General features: G+C 46.7%; 1 protein-coding gene across 2 annotated transcripts in view; it reads right to left on the reverse strand.

Moving 5' to 3' along the window:
• The window catches only part of PAPPA (pappalysin 1), a 181,872-nt gene that overhangs the window by 30,197 nt on the left and 131,216 nt on the right, over nt 1–20,459 (reverse strand). For both annotated transcript variants that reach the window (XM_017829250.1, XM_017829249.1), the window contains exons 14-18: nt 15,127–15,292; nt 8,471–8,654; nt 5,623–5,833; nt 4,837–5,008; nt 1,331–1,478 (exon numbers count right to left, since the gene is read on the reverse strand). In XM_017829250.1, the coding sequence (XP_017684739.1) occupies nt 1,331–1,478; nt 4,837–5,008; nt 5,623–5,833; nt 8,471–8,654; nt 15,127–15,292 (881 nt within the window). The remainder of the gene's footprint in view (nt 1–1,330; nt 1,479–4,836; nt 5,009–5,622; nt 5,834–8,470; nt 8,655–15,126; nt 15,293–20,459) is intronic.

Consider the following 20,459-nt stretch of genomic DNA (forward strand, 5'->3'; position numbering starts at 1 on the left):
TGCATCCCTCACCTCCGTGATGCTGTGTGGTCCCATCCTGGGATCAGGCCCACCAGTCCTTGCACCTGGAATTGGCACCTGCTGGCAGCAACTGGGAGAAGAGCGAGAGCTGGCAGGCGCCCGCTGCCTGAGCAGCCACAGACCCTCCTGCTTCCAGCACTGAGATGCTCCTCACCAAAGCAAGAACTGGGACTTCTCTCCTTGCAAGAACCTGGCTAGGCCTGGGGGTAACCTCCTCTCAAGGGTAAAACACCTCGCCACATTAAGAGTCGCCCGCTCTCCCGCGCTCCACCACGCTCTGTACGCTCGCGGAGAGGAGCGGGTCGGAATTGTTTTGATATATGATCTGTAATTGGCATCATTACAGAGCGCTGATCTCATCCAGGTCGTGTTCTCCTCCCCGGGGAGGGAACACAAGGAGGCTCGTGGTCCCTCGCATGGCTGCGATATAATGAGGGAGCCGCACGAGGAGGAAATTTCTCCAAGTTCAAAGGGACAGACGGAGGGAGGGGGGGGATGGCAGGGGCTGGGAGTGGGGCTGCAGGAAGGGGCCTCGCAGATCTGTGTGGGCTGCAGCTTCCACTGCAACCCTTACAACAAGGAGACCCCAAAAACTGGGGCTGAAAATACAACATAGGGCTGAAAATACAATACAGTGTGTACAATTCAGTGTGTCCGTCCCTCCCCTCTGCCTGGGTGCCACAAAGCAAAGCTGAGCATGTGAAGTCATCACACCTTACAGAGTGAGCAGATACACCAGAAGAAAGGGGGAAAATACACCTTACAATAGCTCCTAAACAACTGTCATACCAAAGGGGATGCTCAGCTTGCCTCATATTCTTTCTGGAGAGACCTGAACTGTCCTGGTGTTGCGTTCCCCTGTCACCTCCTTTGCCTTTCAGCCTCTGGAGTGAGGGTGTGTGCATGTGGTTGAAGGAGTGGGACATTACAGAAGCATAAGAACAAACAGAGGTACAGTCCCTCCCTGCATTTTGCAGGCTGGATGTGTCTCTGGCACAGCCTGCCGTGCTGGCTGCCCCTGAGAACCAGCTGGCCAAGAAGGGACACAATGAAACTGGAAGTGCTGCAAGGAGCAGGCAATCAGAGCATGTTACACGATGCCTGGCCTCTCAAAGATTCGTGTTTCCTAAAAGCAATTCCCTGAAAAGCCTCCCGTAGCAGCCTCTCACTCCGGCAAACAGGTCCACAGAAGGTGACTTGAAGGACTGCAGGCTCCATCCTCTCTCCCTCCCTGTCATTCCCATCCTCTTCCTCGCCTCCTGCTTCCCTCAGAGCTGTACTCCAGGTGCTGGGGGGGAGGCTCACACACCTATTCCGTAGCCGCCGGCGCACTGGAGCTTCAGGTGGCTGTTGAGCTGGGTGGGCAGAGTGCACTGCCCCTGCATCTCCCTGCACAGGTGGAAGGAGCCGCTCCACGTGCCATCCTTCCTGCAGTGAATCACATTGCTTCCACGGCCCTGGGAATGAGAGAAGGAGACAAGGAGGATGGTCACAAAAACGCCACCAAGGAGAGGCTGAGAGCTCAGAGCTGAGCTGGGAGCAAAGTTCTGTTGGAAGTGGAAGAGCCCCTGGTTGGCACTGGCAACCCTGGGGGGCAAAATGGAGTTTTATTATAAAGAATAAAAAAAAAAAACAACAAACAGGGAACAGCTGCACTGCAGACAAACACACACAAACACTCCTCTCCTGTGCAATGCAAGGTCTTTACAACCCCTTGCAAGGTCTCTACAAGTCCCTTGCAAGGTCTCCACCTTACAACAGCCCCACTCCAGTTGCAATAAAGGTGCCTTCACCCCGTTTGCCTTCTTTCTTGTTGTAGAGAGGCTGGTGTTGAATGCAGACAACCCTTTCCCTCTTCCCCTTCTCTAACCAGTTACATCATCTTTGTCTTGAAAAAGAAAGAATCCCCAATGGCCATCTGAGGGAGGAAGGAGAGCGGGACACGAGCAGGGATGCTTAGCAGGGCAGAACGTGCTCTTTAGAGCTTGTCTGCCTTGAGTGACAGCAAGTGAAGAGGTTGAGACAGACACACACAGAGGCAGGTGGGAAGGAGGGAAAAAAATCCTCTGGTGTGGGAATGGGCAAGGCATAGAATATGACATTTCTCTTATAGAAAAGATTCTCTGTATGATACTGAAGAATGAATACCAAAGTCCGAGGGGAAATATCATGCCCTTTAAAAACAACAAAGGAGTGCACAGGCAATCTTTTGTCAGATCTATCCTCACGGCACTGGGGATTTCTGTGCAAGCTGTTCTGTGGGATCTGCGAGCCCGACTGCCATGGGGTAATGTGGGATATTCAACAGGAGCATGTCTGGTGGGGCTGGGCTCCAAACCTCCCGTGGGGACCTTGCTGGGTGGGAGAACCATGCAAGATCTCTGCTTCTCCTCACCCGTTTTACATGCCAGGCACACTGCCTGCAATCTACCCACCCTGCTCTTGGAGACTGTGCTGGGTATCTTTGGGGGGTCCTTTGATGTGCTGTCCATGCTGGGGTCCCTGCAGGGCTGCTGAACTTTTCTGAGGAGCTCTGCCCCCTGACCCACACCCACTGTGGCACAGGGCCCTGCACAAGCCCCTGGTACTGGAGTGGAAGATGTCACAGCCTTCAGTGTTAGCCTTGTCTTTAATATCCTAATGCCTTTTTTTTTATTTTTTTGCTCAGCTTTGTTGATGAACACAAGGTTTAGTGAGATGCAAAGTGGTCTTAGTGGCAGACTACTGCGTGGGACCTGCTTCCCCTTCTCTAGACATCTGGCCATTGCCAGAAGTAATAAGAAAATCATATGAAAGGATAATGGAGCAGATGGACTCAGGGTGTGATCCAGCTTGGTGATTCTCACCTAAGGGCCAGTTTGGCAGAGACTGATTAATTTAGATCTGACTGTTCATATGATTTGTGTACAATATTCAGAAATGGAAGACCCTTGCTCTGGTGCCAGGGGAGGTACCTGCTTAAATGATCATTACGTTCCTGGTGATTAAGAGATGCTGGATGTACAGCCAAGTAATGATCTTTCAGCGTGGTGACAAAGTCAGGAATAAATTGCTAAATGATAATTAAGCACAATTTGCTGGTTTAGCAAGTGTGATGCACTTCCATTGCAATTTCCATGCCAGGGTTCAGGCATGATTCTCAAAGGTGAGCCATGAAACCTGATTTATGTTGCTGGAGCTGGCTGTGCTTGAGGGTACTATTGTGTAGTTTCTGCAACATACTCAGAGATCCCAGGATATCCATTGCTATAGTAACATACTGTCCATCATTCCCTGACCTGCAAAATCTCTTGTGAAAATCCCTGCTGGGTTTCTTGCTTGGATGCAACGTGTATTATCACCTTATATAGCTGAGAGAGACTTAGTGGGGTTTAATCCTTAAATAATTAACACCTCTCAAGTGGTTCTGGCTTGTGCCAGGAGTCCTCCCCTCTTCTCCTGTAGCCTATTTTCTGGGATATCTGAAAATACCTTTCTCTGCAAATCCCTCTCTCAAGATGTTATCTGCTCCTTTGCCCAAGGTGCTTTCAAAGCTGAACAGTCACTCACAGTGAATGCAGACATAGCTGGATCTCTCACTTTCCAGAGCTCACTTCATTACTGCTCTAACCCTGACTCCACTACTTGCTGCTCTTTGTTTCCACCTCATTTAAAAGCAAACACAAGCCCCTTACACCAGTTGTGATTGCCCTGGAGGCCCTGGTTTCCCTGCACTGGCAGCAATGGCACCCAGGGACGGGACACGGTGTCAGCCACCCTGACCAGTCCGAGCAATTTGTGTCCCAGAGCTCCCACCCAAACTGCACCCACACCTGCAGCTTCTCCCTTCACACAGCTCATAACCTCCCTGTAAGACTTATTCAAGGAAACCTTTTCCAGATGCCCTGAAGTGAAACACTGGGGCTCTGCCTGTTGTCCCTGTGGAGAGGGGAGGCCAGCCTGGCTGGTAAGAGGGGCAGGCAGGAGCTTTTAACATTTGGAGCAAGTATCAGAGCTGTCTTTCACATAATTGGTCCCTTTTTAAATGTCCTCAGAGTCTGGAATGATATTAAACCATCTATGACAGAGCACTCCCTGCTCCCTGCAGTGCTTGTAGTAGCTGCAGCTTCTACATCCCCGCTTTCTCTTCCCAAGAGTATGGAGCAGTAGCAGCACTTCTGGGAGAAGTTACTTACCTCACAAACTATAATTACCTCTGGTGAGGCAAACTAGGCATTTCAAACAAGATAGTAAAGGCCAGACCTTCTTGTGTCAGTGAACACAGCTCCTAGGATGTCAAAGGCAACATGCTGATTTGTGCCAGATGAGGATCTGACCCCTGATGCCAAATGACACCTTCGCAGCCAGGAAAACATGGAAGTTTAGAGATGGTTCACCTGAATAGTTGTAATCACTATAGAATTAAATTATCATATGGCACACAGGAATATAATAAGAAGAATTGGAGGGAAAAGCAAGGTAAAACAGAATGAGCAAGTGGGATAAGTTTGGATAACTCACACATTACTTACTTTCATTCATTCTCCTTACTTTCTAGCCAGGTCATAGAGCCACTGAGGCAGATTTTTTAGCCACTTATTGTCCAGAAACATTAAGTCAGTCACTGCTAGTCCTCTACCGGTAATAGTTAATACTATTACAACTGTCACAAAAATAATATTTCCAGACTCTTCACACTCTCCCTGTAGTTTATTTTTCCTTTCTCCATCTCCGTGTCTCTGTTTTCAGAAGAGCTCAGTGGCACTTGGCCCCTCCAAGGTCAGGATCCTCAGGGAACATTTTTGAGCTGAGATAATTTGGATGAGAGAGACTCACCGACTGACTGTCATCATCCTCACACTTGATCCGGCACTCGCTGTTGAACTGGAAGCCGTTGGAGCACTGGTAGAGCCCGTGGAACTTGGAAGGTGGCGGGTCACAGGTAACGGGCACACAGGCACCTGGCAGCCACGTGCCATCCTGTGTGCACTGGATCTTGAAGGCTCGCCTTTTTGTGCAGAAAAAAAAAAAAAAAGACCCTTTAGTGAGTGGCTGAGTCAGCTGAGAGCCTCTCCAGCCTCTGAGCTCTGCTAGCAGGTTGCAGGGGATGGGTGTGCTTGTGCTTTTAACACTCGGGGAACAAGTTGTGAATCTGCGTCATGAGGTCTCTGAGCAAAAATAACGATTATTTGCAAAGCCAACATCGAGCTGCCCAGCCCAAACTCCTCTTTTGGTCTCGGACACACCGCCCAAAAACTCGGCTTCCCAGGTTTGTGGGCTGTGGTTGGTTTGAAGTGGGTTTGTGCAGAGTCAGAAGCACAGGACAGCACTAACCCTTTCCTGCAGGGTTTCAAAGGGGACTCCCCAGGCTGCATATCAAAGGGGTGTTTCTAAGGTAAGGTCTGTTTTTTGAGGACTTGATCAGGATTTTCAAAGAAGCCTAAGTGAGCTAGGTGCCTAAATCCCCTTGAAGCTGCACAGCTATCTGCATGAAGGAATTGCTCCGTGCTATTCCCTAAGGCACATATAGTCTGTGATAAACAGCCCATCCCTCTCCCAAAGTCGTTTTAACTCATGGCTTTCTGAATCAGACTGACTGCAAGGCTTTCGTCTTTCACGTACTTTCTGGATTTTCTGGAGGATCCAGGGACATGGTAACCTGGTTTGCACTTGTACTTGCAGAACGAGCCCACTTTGTGCTTGTCTTCTCGGCAACGAGAAGTCTGGAGATCTGCATTAGGGACGACGGAGGGTGCTCGGCACATCAGCTCACACAGGGCCTCTGGAAAGGACCACAGCCCATCCTCCATGCAGGTCAAGTTGCTGTTGTTTCCTGAGAAGAACAGTGAGCAAAGTTAACGACGTTCAGAGGGACTGTTTTCTTTTGAAATGTCGTTACGCCCGTCATGTATCAAAAGCCACCTCAGCCCATTTGACAAATTCAGCTGTGTATGTCCTGTGTGCTTTCTCTTCCTAGATGATGGCATTAAATCATTAAGGGCACTGTTTTCAGATGACAGGCAGGCAGTGCTTATTTCAGGAAATGCTATAGCATAGGGGAAGCCACACGGGCTTTGTCATCTTTTGTATTTCTCTTCCTTATTTTGTTCCTCTCTGAAAGGAAGCTTGTTTCATACATCAACCCCCTCCTCTCCAAAGCCATCGCTTGAACAGAGGGTTTGGTGCCATCACATTCTTCATTCTGCTTCTGTGTTATATCTCTTCCCTAAAGCTGTCCCTTTTATTTCAATTTGGAGCCTTTTGGAGCAGCATCTGTTAGTATTAGAGTCACTACTCCAACACAATGAGGAGCCATTCTCAGCTGGGGACTCTCAGTCCTTGGGGACTACTGTGATAAATACGATTCATAATACTCATTAGAGACTCATTTTCCTCAGGAAGCTTTCTTGGCCAACACCTCAAAGGTAAAAGGTACAATAGATCTATTTGCCTCTGCTATGACCTACTTGACTTCAGAAGGTTAAGCTAAAAGTAGCCCGGTCTCAGTGTATTTTACATTCTTTGTTATTTTATACCATACGTTGAAAAGGAATAAGCTTTTCCTAAGAAACAAAGCACAGCTATGAGCCACTAACCCTTCAAAAATCCCTAATACTCCATTGAAATCCCTGAGCATTGCTGCAGGAACTCTTCTCAACCCACAAGGCATATTTTCAACAGTGAGCCAACTTGGGAGTTATCTGAAATAATACTGACAAACTGCTAACCCCAGAGCAATGCCATCTCTCTGCAAGGGAAGGAAGAGAGCCGGGGCATGAGGCTGGAATTCAAAGAAGAAGAAAACAAAAGGCTCTGGAGGGCTCAGGAAGGTATGTGGAGGAGCCCTCCTGCCCTGCCCTCAAAGATAAGAGAAGCCGCATTAAATCAGCCCCGGCTTTGTCTCTCCCCTCCCCAACTGCAGATGATTGCAGAGGTATTTTGTGCAGAAGGGAGCTCTTTTCTGGAGCACCAGCATGTTCCTCTGCTCTGACTCATGCAGCAGCTCTGCAGACCAGCCTGGTGATATCATACTTGCCACTGCAAAGCGATAAGCTGTGACATTACCAACAGTGGTTGTCATGACGTCAGTGATTGAATTAGGCATGAGTCACTCTCCAGAAGCTTAGTGGCAACATCTATTAGTCATCCCTGATGGCTGGACACCAAGTGGTGCCTTTACCTCACAGCTCTCGGCGTTTCTGGACAGAAGTGAAGCGATGCTGCACACCAGAGCTGCACCCCCTGAGCTGGGGGTTGGTTATCACCCCTCCAGCTACCCCTGCCTGAGTCATCAGCTCTTGTTGGTCATGATGAGTATCACTGTTTTCACTGTCTGTTCAAAGAACTTAAAGCACTTTAAAATGAAAAAAACATCTTTTGTTAAAGATGACCCTCTCGGTATATGAACACAAAAAGGGATTTTTTTGGTAAAAAGTAGTCTTAACTTTCCCTTAACTATCCTTTGAGTAGTCTTAATTTTCTGCTTGTGACTATCTTCTGCCAGAGTTAAAAAGAATTAAGCAATTTGGTTATATATGAAGAAATCAACATATCCTTTCACTGAAATGAAGAATACTTTCCATGCCTTCCTTTTCTGGGGTTTGCAATGAGTCCCAGTAGAAAAGGTAATACTACAGGTACAATAAAAAAAATCCTTTACAGAGTTTGTACCTGAGTTGACAACAGCAGTTAAGATTACTCCACTGCGAGATGACAAGTTAATTTGGGTCTAATGTTCCTTCAAATTAACAGTGGTATCTTTTCTTGTTTCCTGAGGATCAGACCAGAAAGGGTGATGTGCCACTGAGCAGAAGAGTTGATGGTGCTGAGAAGAGGATGGGAATGTTAGCAGAAAAGCAGCAGGGAAGAAGACGAAGGAGAGAAAATGAAAGAAGGCAGCAGAGTGTGTTATTTCTAGGAAAAAAAAAAAAAAAAGAAGAAAAGAGAAAAGTAAAGACTCACAAACAAGCAGAGGAGGAAAAGGTCAGAGGTAGAGCAAGATGAGTGTGGAAAAGGAGTGAGGTGATGGTGGATTAGGAAAAACAGCGATGGGGATCTGCGCCACTGGGACACGGGGCTTTTCAGTCTTCTCCTGCCTTTCCAAATACATGGAGGAGGCATAGAAGAGAGACAGACATACAAAACATAGAAGGCATGGGAAAGAAGATGAGAGAGTTCAATCAGATTTATCCCCACGACTTTTCCATGTTTTGGTTGTATGGAAGCAATATTCACTGTCGTTACCGCCCGGCCAGCCGCGATCAAGGAAAGGTCAAAGGAAGGTAATAGAGAGATGCAAAGGAACTTAACTTCTAATATAAATAAACCTTCCACAGAGTCTCATAATTCTTCATACTTAAAATATCATGAATAATTCTAAAACAACAGCAACAGTAACATATATTACTGGGAGCAGTGTGTGTTAGCTGTGCAGCTCTCCCCAGGTCACTGTGCAGACACCCTCTGGTACCTTTCAGAAGAGCAGGAGGTCGGCAAGTGAAGGAGCATTTCTTGCCAAAGGTGGTCCCCTCGCTGCAGTTGAAGGTGGCTGGGTAGACGTGGTACTGGTCTGGGACACCACAGTCCACAGGCTCGCAGGTCACCTGCTTGTTCCACTTCCCATCCACGCAAGTCATAGTGATGCTGGACTCCATCTGGAAAAAGATACACTCCTACAGCCACCACGGCCAGCAAGGGAGAGATAAAAACCACTTCAAGCCTAGCAACAGCCATTACTTTGGCTCACAAGTTAGGCAAAACCATGCCTGGCCTCTACCATCATCTTTTGGACAGGGCAGCAGCTCCTAAACTCACCAAAGTGCCACAAGAACAGTGTCAGAGAACCAGGATGTGTTTCTGTCACCTCTGCGGTGAGACACCACAGCGCTTCCATATGAAGAGCAGAGAACTGCAAATAATCCAAATTCTTGTCTGCCTGGCCTCCCGAGACAAGCAGGGCACATGCTGTGCTGCCCTACGTTTGGGAAGGAGCACACAAGCCTGAGCTGTTGGAGCTGACAGCTGTCCCCCATCCCTGTCACCCCTGCGGTGACACAGCCACTCCAAAGGGATCCCCACGTGCTTCTGAGTCAAACTCACTCTTGGGTTTGAAGTAAAAGCCAACCTGACATGAAACCATTTGGGACTCCTGTCCGAGGTTCTCCTGAGAGGTGTCAGTCACCCTTGGATGGGGGTGCCAGGGGAAGAGCCTTGGGCCACATCAGTGTTGTGTGCAGATACTGACAGCTGCTCTTATGGCTTCTCTGTCAGGGTGCCCCAAGGCTCCACACCAAATCAGGGCCCATGGACATGCAATCCTGAGAGACAGACCTTTTCCAGGAGGAGTTTGCCATCAACAGACCCAGGAGCATCCTGCCCATAACTGGCACTTGGCACTTGAGAGTCAGTGCCTGTGCTCTGACTTCCCCAAAGCTACACTTCTGTGGATCTGAGGAATAATCCAAACAGCACAGCAGACTGAAATCCTGAAGTGCTAGGGGCAAAGAAGGAAAAAGGGAGGAGGTAAAGGAGCCACCCATCCAAAGCTAAGACGATAAATTTACTGGATGACTGAAGAATAAACAGATGTTGGCAAAGACAACTGAGTAAACAACATATCCACTCTCTAATTAAAAGTGGAAAATTATTAAAAACTGGAAGTGAAGAATCTTAACTCTTCCTTCCACACCAGAATAAAGAGAGGGACAGAAGTTTAGAAATGTGAGAAACCCAAACACGCGAGGGGGAAGATGCTGCCGAGGAATCTGACCAAGCCATACAGCAGCACTCCTCTGCCTCCAGGGAATATTTTATTCAGGGCTGGTATGCTCACAGGAGATTTGCACCGCCGACCATTGATCTGGGTTTATAAAAGGAAGGGGAATGTTTCTAACACACATCAAAGGGACCTGGATTCCCTTTTTGCAAAAACACCCTAATGGTTTCAACAGAAGTTCAGACCTGTCTCCCTTTGATATATGGTTGCATACAGAATGGAAAAAGCAGTCCCAGAGCTGAGAAACTGGACACTTCCCAAGTGGGCACAAAACCCCTTTTCTAGGCCGTGGAGTTTATTTAAACAGGGAACGCTGCTGATGGAAAAAAATGTCTTTTCTACAAGTTTAGAGTAGCACATTCTGGGATTCTCGGAGTGCTCAGGTGAAGTGACTCTCTGCGTTCTCATTCCCAAGTGGCTGTTAATTCTGCCTTTGCTGCTTATCAGAATATTTGATAAAGTTAAAAACTGCATATAAAATGTAGGCAGTTGATTCCTTGAAGACCCCTGTGCTTCCAGGAAGTCACAGTGTGGTGGCCACAGGAGAAGGGATAATAGAGCGTATTCCCATGTCTTGAAAACCATACAGGAGACACATTTGCTCTCCAGGATGAGCTGCTCCAGCATTTAGCAAAGCCTCCTTTCCCAAATAACACAGTAGCACTGTGGCTGCTGGAACTCTAAAACATAAACCCGAGCTACTGATGTCAATAAACTCAAGCTAATGATGTCAGAGGCTATCCAAATGTTATGGAAAAGACATAGGCCTTGCATAGTATCTTGCTGGATGCTGGATCCATGCTGAACATAGGGAAGCTCTATGATAAGAGGTTCAACTCCAAGAATTAAATTTTTAGTGGTGGTGTAAATTATTGTTCCTACGACCTGATAGTGGCTGCACAAAGGAGTTTCTCTAATGACAGGGTTGCACATCAAATGTACCTCTACATACCACCAAATAAACAGTGCAAACTCAGAAGCAGGAATATAATACAAATATTTAAAGAGAGACAATATCTGTGCATGACAGATAGTCACATCTAACATGAAGTAATGTTTTGCCTGAGCTAACACTTGTGAGAGTGTTTCAGCTGTGGCCGTGGCCTTTGTTAGCAGAAAGCTGCAGGACATTAGAGCCTGCTGGGAATGTGATGTGCCTGGGATCCCCTCTCCTTGGAAGGGATCCCTAACTATCCCCTTTCCTTTATTTGTCCCCATGTTCTAGACCTTGATGTGAAAAAGATAATAATTACTGTCTCCACGTTTTCATCTCTGGCTTTTTCCTGGCAGTACTTTCCCTACAACAGCACTAACCTAATCTGTAAGAGTCCTTCCAGACCCATATAGCTTTTCCTGTTCCTGGCACACTGGGAAGACCATTCCCCTGCAGAGAAGCTGTGCCCACGTGGGTAAGACCCTGGCTTCTCAGCTTTTTCCCAGTTAATTTGTTCCACACTTTGTATGATGGAAGCTGAGGTTTTCAAGGTCAGACATAATAATGGCACATTTTAGAGCATGTCTATCATGTCATCACTTCAAGCAATAGAAGCACATGGAATTCAGCAGCAGAACATGACAGAGAATGTTCCCTGCGATGGAGAGAAAGACTGGTGGCTTTGATTGGAAGCACAGAGGACAAACCTGCCACAGAAATTCTTGCAGGTGACACCCACCAGCTCTCAGCTTCCCTCTCTTGTGGTGTCCCACCTGAGGGTGGGATCACTGCAGGGCCCAGGCAGGACCTCCAGAAGCTGAGCAGGAGCCCACCTCTCCCCAGCTCCATGCCACACCTCAGGGATATTTCCAGGGGACTCAGCCTCAGCAGTGCTGCCTTTGGATCCAGCACTGGGTCTTAGTGGCAGCATCTGCCTCTGCCTTTGTGGATCTCCCACCCGGAGCTGAGCAGGCACGTGCCTGTTTCGCCTGTCTGATCTGACAAGGTCACCCAGCTCACAGCAGTCCATACAAAGCACTTGGCTTTCTCGTCTGGTTTATTAGCTGTCACTTTGGGCACTTTGTGCTGCTTTGACTGGCATCACAGCAACTGCTTCCCTTCATGTCCTGCCTTCCAAAAGAGGCTTACGCAAGGAGGGAGGGTGGGCAAGGCGAAAAGAGGGGGCGGAAAATAGGGCCTCCAAAGATACAGTGTGCAGTACAGTGAAGAGGATGCAAACTTAAACAAATCTGGTGCCAGAAAGATTTGTTCCTTGGGACTTGCAACAGCCTGAGAGAATTCATGTCTCCTTCCTGCTGCCCAAGATTCCAGCCGGCTCCTTCTTCAAGCGATGCTTCACGTGTGAAGTTTCCTCTCCTTAAAAATGAACAGCTGTGCCCTCCCCTCTAAGTATTCTTCCACTTCTGCCCACTACTGTGCCTCTAATTGAACCCACATGAGCCGTGCTTTCTTTTCCTGGCATGATTGATGATGCCTTTGCACAACATTAGGGAGCTGCTGGGTTTTAAATAACACCTCTTGACCAGAGCAGCAGTGGTGGTGGCTTCAAGGAGAGATGACAACAAGCAACTGAATGAGTGGGTCTTTCAGTGAAGGACAAGGGGGAGGAAAGCAGTGAAAAACAAAAGGGGGAAAGAGAGAGAAGAGAAGAAAGGGTGATGGAGTTGTCGGGGTGAGGGGTGGGAAGAAATTGGGGAGGGGGAATGAAAACATCCCGAGATCTTCTTTGTGGGAAAGATACAGGAAGGATTTTGCCCCAAAGATACAGGAAGGATTTTGCTCCATCACTGTGCAAAGCCCTTTGTTGTTGTTGCTGAAATGCCTAAATGAGGATGAGGGAGAGCCCAAGAGCCTGTAAACAGCTCAGCTTTCTTTTTATTTTCAAGCAGCAAACAGTTTCTGCTGCACAGAGTGCTGACGGGTTTTAGGGTTTGGTGATTTTACATAGTTTAACAGAATTTGGGAATGGGAGCTTCTCACAGGGGGAATGAATGAATGTTTTGCCCTAAGACTGATTAAAATGGTGGCTTCAGAAGACACAGAGGCCAGAAAGTGCAGAAACTTTTAAGAAGATTTTCAAAGACCCCTTAGATGTAAAAGATTGATTTGAAATGTGACTTGTGCCCCTGCATTTCTGAGGTGCTTTTGAAAATTTTGCTTTTAATTCTCTCTTCACCCTTTTTTTTCTGTCTTTCATTGAAATACGGAAGACAAATGTGGTTCAGATGCTAAACCAAGGTGTTCTCACTGGCCTGTGAATCATCTTCATCAGCATGCAGTGGCCATGGGCCACTGCTGTTCAGTCTGCTCTTTGAGACATTGCACCTCACCTCAGCCTCCTTCCTACCCAAGAGTGTGAAACACCAACGTGTGTAAAGCTACTTTCCTTCCTCCTCTTCCTCATGCAGCCCCACACACTGACAGTTAAATGAGAAAAAAAATATCTCTAGATCCTCAAATCAGTCAAACAGGCAAAATATCCAACTAGATGACAACAGTGAAGCAACCAACAGCTTTGTGCAGGGTTCCTCAATCATGGCAGCAAGTCCCTCTGATTATGGACAACAAGCCACAAGCCCTTTCTCACCCCAAAATGCCTGTGACTGGAAGAGGAGCTGAAGTTGGGAAGCAATTGTGGAAGGAGCACAATGCAATTTGACATGAGAAATCCAAACCATGGATTCTGGACTTTCTCAGATAATTCATATTTTGCCTACACATTCCACAAGTTCTGTCTTGAAGCACCTGACACAAAGAAATAAAACAAGATGATAGTGAAAGAAACTGTCTGTTCCTTTTCAACAGATCTCTGATGAGCACAAATAAACTTATAAAGCACATGTTTAATGTGCTTAGCTGATCATGAGTATCTTTGGGATGCTCCACTTCTTCACTCATTTGAACAGTGAATGCACAGCACTGAGCAAAACAAAGCCATTGGCCTTGGGGGGTTTCACTGGTGGAAAAAAGATGAGGAAGTGCAATAGCAGACCAGGGTGAGAGGAAGTGTGTTGTAATAGGCAGTGAATCACGTTAGCTAGGGGTGCTAAAATCCTCCCCTCCTGTCATATGAGTCTGATCAAGGCTCTGAAACCAAACTTCTCGGGGCAAAACCATACACAGTCGGCCAAGCCTCCCCAAAAGGTAATTCCTGCCTTTAAATAACAGGGTGCTGGTGAAGCGTGTTTAGGCTGTTTTATTTGGTTTGGGACCCCTGTGTGCCCCATGTACCCCATGTACAGGTCCCTTCCATTCAGGCTCGTTTGAGAACTTGTTTTCTGCTCTGTAAAAATGCTCAGCTGGAGCTGGGGTTCTGGTGCTGATGCCAATTAGGATGGAAGAGGCCCAGCTCGCGGGGTCCTGTATTTGTTTTGTAATTGAGTTGAAAGGGCTGACTCATTCCCCTCCACTCTGTCTCCCCCCTCTGCGAGCTTATGAAGAACACAGTATTTCACAAATACAGACAGGCTGCTGAGTGCGGCTGCCCCGGCTCCCCCGGCCCCAGATGTGTGTGCTGCCCCAGATGTGTGTGCTGCCCCAGATGTGTGTGCTGCCCCCACAACTTGTGAGAAGGTGCTGATGGGGGAAACCACCCCCACATCACACTCACAGGATCTAGAGCAGTATTGGAGGTGAGAGCACAAACTGAGGTGTCTGCACCCACCCATCCCGAGCACCCTGCTCCCAGGGACATGCCAAGGCTGGGCATGTTGCACATGCACCTCATCCACCTTCCCCAGCCCGAAGTACCTTCATTTTTTAAATGTTTAAATACTTTTATAGTATTCCTCAATACCTCCCTCACTGCACGAAGGCATGCTGCTTTTGTAGGACATCCTCTGTAATCCATGCATTAATAAAGAGGATGGGGAGCACCACCTGCCCCACCAGGGAAGGTTTTCGGTGATTTGTTTGGAAGCAAAAAGGTTTGGGTGCTTTTTCCCATCCCCTCCATAACGTACACATCAGCATGTGGTTGGAAGCAGATGGACTGAAAAACTGCAAAGGAGTTAAGACACTGCTAGCCTCAATCCCAGGACTAAAAAGGGAGGTATTTTGCCCAGAAATTGGTTGTGCAAAAACACAAACACCCCACTCCCAAAACACCAGCCCCGAGAAACACTGTTTGGCTGAGTAGAGCCAGTTAGATCAAAGAAGGACTGAACACACATTTAAACTTTGTGGGTTGAAAATTTCTAAAGTTGGGGAACATCTGAGCTTTGTTCATTGTCAGTATCTCTTCCTACAGAGAGGCTCCTGTTACTGATGAGAAGTATTTGGATACGACCTTGTCCCAAGGCTGAGCTGAGACTTCGGGGTTTAGCCTGGGTTATTTCTCAATTTCTCCACATGTGTTAGCTCATCCCTTGTCATAAAAAGCCCCAGAAGAACAAACCTGGCTCTTGATGAGATCATCATCCCTGTGGACGTGCAGGATGTGGCCGGTCCTGCAGCTCACGTTGCACTGGGCCCCGTTGTACCAGCCGCCGGTGCAGTTCAGCACTGCGTGCTCGATCTCCAGCTTCTGGCAGTCCGTGGCTTCACAGGAGTAGTGGACACAGCTAGGAGAGGGACAAGAAGTGGTATTTTTAGTGAATTCATTTAATTCCTCCCACAAGAGCAAGTGTGTCTGACTGACAGATTCGTCACTCGGAGAACGCGCCAAACCCAGCCCGGCAAAGGGCTCCACACCCTCTTGTTACACCTTCTGAAGGACAGGGGCAGTGGCAACAGGGAGGACAGTGAAGGCAAATTACAGGTCTTGTGGCAAAAAGGAAGAGCTTGCCAATTCTGCAGAATTACTCTGTGTTCTGCAGTATTCATAAGCACTATGACCTTCCTACTCCTGTACCAACAGCCAACCATCCATCCGTCCATCCCGTGAAAACACTCTCCCTGCAAGAGCAGTCCTTATGCCCCATCCACTTTTAAATCTGCTGAATTCAGGAGTGCCTGATATTGGTGGTGATAAGTGCCTGTGTGTATGTGTGAGGAGGGGTTTCTGCGATAGACACTCTTATCTTTGAGAAACTCGGTTGAAATCATCACATTCATTTTATTTCACTTCACGAGGAACACCAAAACATCAGCTGTGTAGCTGTGTTGATAAGCTCTTATCAAGCTCAGCAGCATGCTGTCATTTCAGATCTCTCCAGTTGCTGTCCTGCCATCCATAAAATGTTTCCCCGGATGGAGACTGTCTGTTCTCCCTCCAGAAAACTATTGTAACATTTAGCACAACTTGTTAAAAGGGATTTTTGTTTTAATTTTTACGCACATAGAGATGGCTGGTTGACACAAAATCTTTCACCATCTCTGATGACCTGAGTCAAACATTATAGCACATGTTCAAATGTGAGTATGGGGCAGTCCCTCAACTAAACAGCAATGAAAACGCTGAGAGTCTTAGAGCACGAGGGGAGATTAGACTAGGTAGAAGGAAGAAATTCTTTTACAATGAGACTAGTAAAACACTGACACAGGTTGTCCAAAGAAACTGTGGATGCTCCATCCCTAAAAACATTCAAGGCCAGGTTGGACAGGACTCTGAGCAACCAGATCTAGATGAAGATGTCCCTGCTCACTGCAGAGGGGTTGGATTAGATGGGCTTTAAAGGACCCTTCCAACCCAAACCATTCCACGATTTTATGTGCAAAGACTTTTTCTGGATTACAGACAAAATTTCTGGGGTTAAAGACTCCTACAAAGTGATTTATTTTGGCTGAAAATTAAAATGAATTTAATTTAAATAAATTAGTTCTGAGGAGGGGAAACATTGGCTTATTTCACCATCCATGTGGGTAGGGAAGAACCTGAAATGCAGAAAGGTATAGAAAGAAGGGAAAGCAAAGCATCAATACACATATTTTAAAATGGTTTTCAAGCAAGCTACTCCTGTGTCCTAGAAAAAAGGGTTAACAACCACCAAAATCCTGCCCAGCTTAGTAAGCCCTGACTTAGCACGTACATGGTGTTTTGCTGTGTTCAAAACACTGTGCAGACATTATCTAATTAATTTTCATGACACCCCCGCGAGACACCTGGGCTGGTATTGTTATCCCCATGTTACTGATAGAGAAGCACATCTGCACATGTCTCTACTGAGCTCTAGATCAGATCAAATGACAGTATTATGTACCTCCACAACTCATTTCTCTGTCCCAGACCAGTGCTGTATGGGAAGTGCCCACTGCTGGTAATTTAAGGTTGCTCGTTCAGTGCCGGCCCTTCCCTGGTGTGTGATGAGCCATAAACCATTTCTACATTCAGAAAGACCTTATTTCCTCATGGTGCACAAAGTATGGCCACTGACAGGACTGAGGGAAGAGAATTCCACCTCTGTGTTGGCCAACTCCATACCTTTGTATGCAGCAAACAGCGCCCTGTCCATCAGCACCACAACCCTGATGCTCATCTCTCCTGCAGAATAGACAAGAGCTGACCTACCCAGAGTGATCCTGCCTTCAAGGATGATCCCCACCCACCAGACCAAGGGTTTCACATGTTTTCCAGCCACTGCAACTCACAGCCTGACATACAGATTTAAACTGCCTTTGATTTCATTTCATACTGATCAATAAGACTGTGGATGAAAATGCCATAAAAGCCAGTGGGCAGCATATCCTCGTGCCCAGGTGGGCCTCATTGAAAGGAAATGAGGTGAGGAGAACAGCCACGTGCAGTTGCCTTGCAAATGCCCAGCACAGGAGCGTGAACTACAGACTTTACTCTGTTTTGGTAGCAGCTCCCCGAGACTTACTAATCTGAATTACAAACCTTACCAACCTCATGGCACTGCCAGTTGAGTAAGTCCTCAACTGACCTCAAAAAGAATGTCTGAAGTTGGATGCTGAGTGAGAGCATTAAAAGATGAATGATGTGTTGTTGAACCCTCCCTCCACGTCCCAGTCCCACTGATCCATGAAGGTGAACTCTAGCTTTGCTCCCCTCCATTTTTCGGATGGTGAGGCTGCAATAAAAGTTCCTCCTGTGCCAGGGCTTCAGCAACAAGTAAGTTGACTCATTGAGGAAAAAAGCAAGCACTATTGCCAAGCCACTCTTCTCAAAAGTACATATTGCAAACCTTGACTCCCAATTGCAAAACTCCCTCAAAATCTGAAAACCATCTTCCACTAAAGTTGAAAAAATAAAATAATAACAGACTTATTTAATCTAATACTTATGTGAATTAATGTAGCACTGAATTTGGCCTTGAATGGCTTCAGAGGGAAGGATGAGCCTAAGGAAACCTTTGCAATTTGCACAGAGGGAAATCTGGAGCAACGTCACCGCAGTCAGTGGCATCGCTTTTCATTTCCATCAATGTAAAGGAGAAAAAGAATCCAGTTTCTTGGGTTCAGATCAGGACACCAGATGAGCAAGCCTGGGCTTAAAAGTCCTACAGAACTGAAACACCACAGACAAAGGCATTAAGAAACACTTATTGTGATGTTCTTCTCTCTGTTTACAAGTCCCCTTGTGGTCTCCTGAAATGGCCAGGGAACATTTTTAGCCACCCCCTCCAGGCTCCAGATTATGCCTCGGTTAGCAGATCATCTGGGCAGCCCTCTCTGTCTGTAACTCTATATGAATGACTTCAGTGACAAACAATACAACCATTCACTTTTTGTAAAAAAACAACCACTGCCACCAAATGTTTCCAATTTAAATATTTCTGGTTCTCTAGCTACTGGTTCCAATTTGGTATCAGCTACTGTCAGCCATAAATCCCAATGAATTTTGAAGTCACGATCCTGAATTGAGTTCTGCAAATGCAGAATTAAGAAGGAGAAATGAATATCTCCAAGTAGGAAGTTTAGACAAAGAACCCATCACATCCATTTGTGGATTACAGAAGCTCTTGCATGAGTTCTGCCATTTAACAGTGGTCAATCATCACATGTTCCAGAAACTGTGCATTCCTCGGGAAAGAAACAATATAAGAGTATCTGAGAAGGAAATCTCTTAGGCTTTAACTCATGTTGATTCCTGGCATAGGAGAGTTTATCCTGTTTTCTTGCAATCAATATTGGGTGACTTCATCAAAACCGCCTATTTCAAGTCATCCCTGGTCTACCCTAACTCCCCAAATTCCTTGCCCAGAGTATGAGCTGATCTGGACCAAAGCTACACAAGGGACCCAAGGACCACTCTAATGATTTACTTGAACAAGTGTTGGTGCCTGGGATATTCCCTGACAAGTGTTTATTTTACTAAGTCCACTTCAGGATTCACTTGTTCCTTCCCTTCCCCTGGCAGTGTACAATTTCCTAAAACAACATCTTCACACCGAGGCGGGTGCAAGGAGCAGTGGATTTCTTGCACACATTCCATTGCATGTTAGAAACAGATCAAGGCAGACTGTTTCAATGAAGTAAAAAGCCCTGAATTGAGTTAGCTTCACATGTAGGCTGAAGTTCTGAGCCAGTTCTTGCTTTATTCAAATCCATTCTGCCCATCCCTAATCTAAACGAGCTCAGTCATTAGGCTCTAAATCTGTATTTCTTTGTGCCAATATTGGCCCTAGTTCAGCAAGGCACTTAAATATGTGCTTAACTTCAAAAGCACAGTTAAGTCCCACTGATAGATTTGACTAAAGGGGGATGTAAGCAAATAGCTGAGGGCTTGGCTAAATTGGGGCCTTAGTGACACAATCCTAGAAACATTTGTATTTTAACATGTTTATAGAAAATTATAACAATTAAGTGGAGCTCTTCCTTCCTCACATAAAACCAATCCAGGACTTCCTCTTTCAAGAAGCTTACAGCAGCCAAACTTTCTTTTCCTAACCCCGGGGTCAAGCACTTTTCCAAGAAATCATCTTAACGTGGTGCCTTAATTATTTGTTTCCTTCATGAGAGCTCTGACACATAGCTATAATAGGTGAGCATAAAAGCTCCTGAGAAGAGCCACACCATTATCTCTTGTATATGGGAAAAACTCCCTTTTTGACACTCTGGGACAGGCTGGGCTGGAGATCTGAACTGCAATTTGGTTTTGTTCTAAGCCACCACACATTCAACTCACACACGTGTAGCCTTCTGAGGGGTCTTCCAACAGATTTATCCTTACAGTGGGTTTGTATTCTCCTCTCTAGAGGTTCTTCTAAGGGCAAGAGTGGGTTCTTTCTCTCTAAGACAAACATACATGCAGTATTTTGAAAAGCAGATGTTGCTAGCCCCATTCTTTGCTGTAGAAATAAAAGTATGAACTGCAGAGGTGGCAATGAATTTGTTTTCTCCAGTCTTCAGCTAAAAGACGTCATCTCTTGTATTAACACAAAATCTCAAAGAATGTATTTCCAAATCCTGAGGGCTGGATGGGAACTGGTGAACCTGTGCCACTGGAAGAAGGCTCAAGCCTTTTCCTAAAGGGGTGTTTGCCTTCGAATCTGGTCCATGAGAGTGACCGAGAGGATGGTATCACCTATGGTCCTTCTGACAGCAACCCCTACTTCAAACTGAGAGAGTCAGAATGCAGCTAAACCCAGAGATTTACAGAAAATACTTCCTCCAACCCCAGGTAAGCTGTGAGGGAAGGAGAAGCACAAGCCAGCAAGTTCCCACCAGTGTCAGGGCAAATTCTCCTCGGGGACCAGCTCTGCCCCCAGCCTGCCTGCCCCCTGTCGTGTGAGTTATTCCTGCCTGGGGGGGTCCATATTGAACTGATAAAGCTCTCAAAGCCCCGTCACCCTGCCAGCTTGGAAGTGGGACCGTGTCCCTGGGCGT

Source organism: Lepidothrix coronata, unplaced genomic scaffold, assembly GCF_001604755.1.
Source record: "Lepidothrix coronata isolate B3197 unplaced genomic scaffold, Lepidothrix_coronata-1.0 Scaffold160, whole genome shotgun sequence".
Classification (NCBI taxonomy): Eukaryota; Metazoa; Chordata; class Aves; order Passeriformes; family Pipridae; genus Lepidothrix; species Lepidothrix coronata.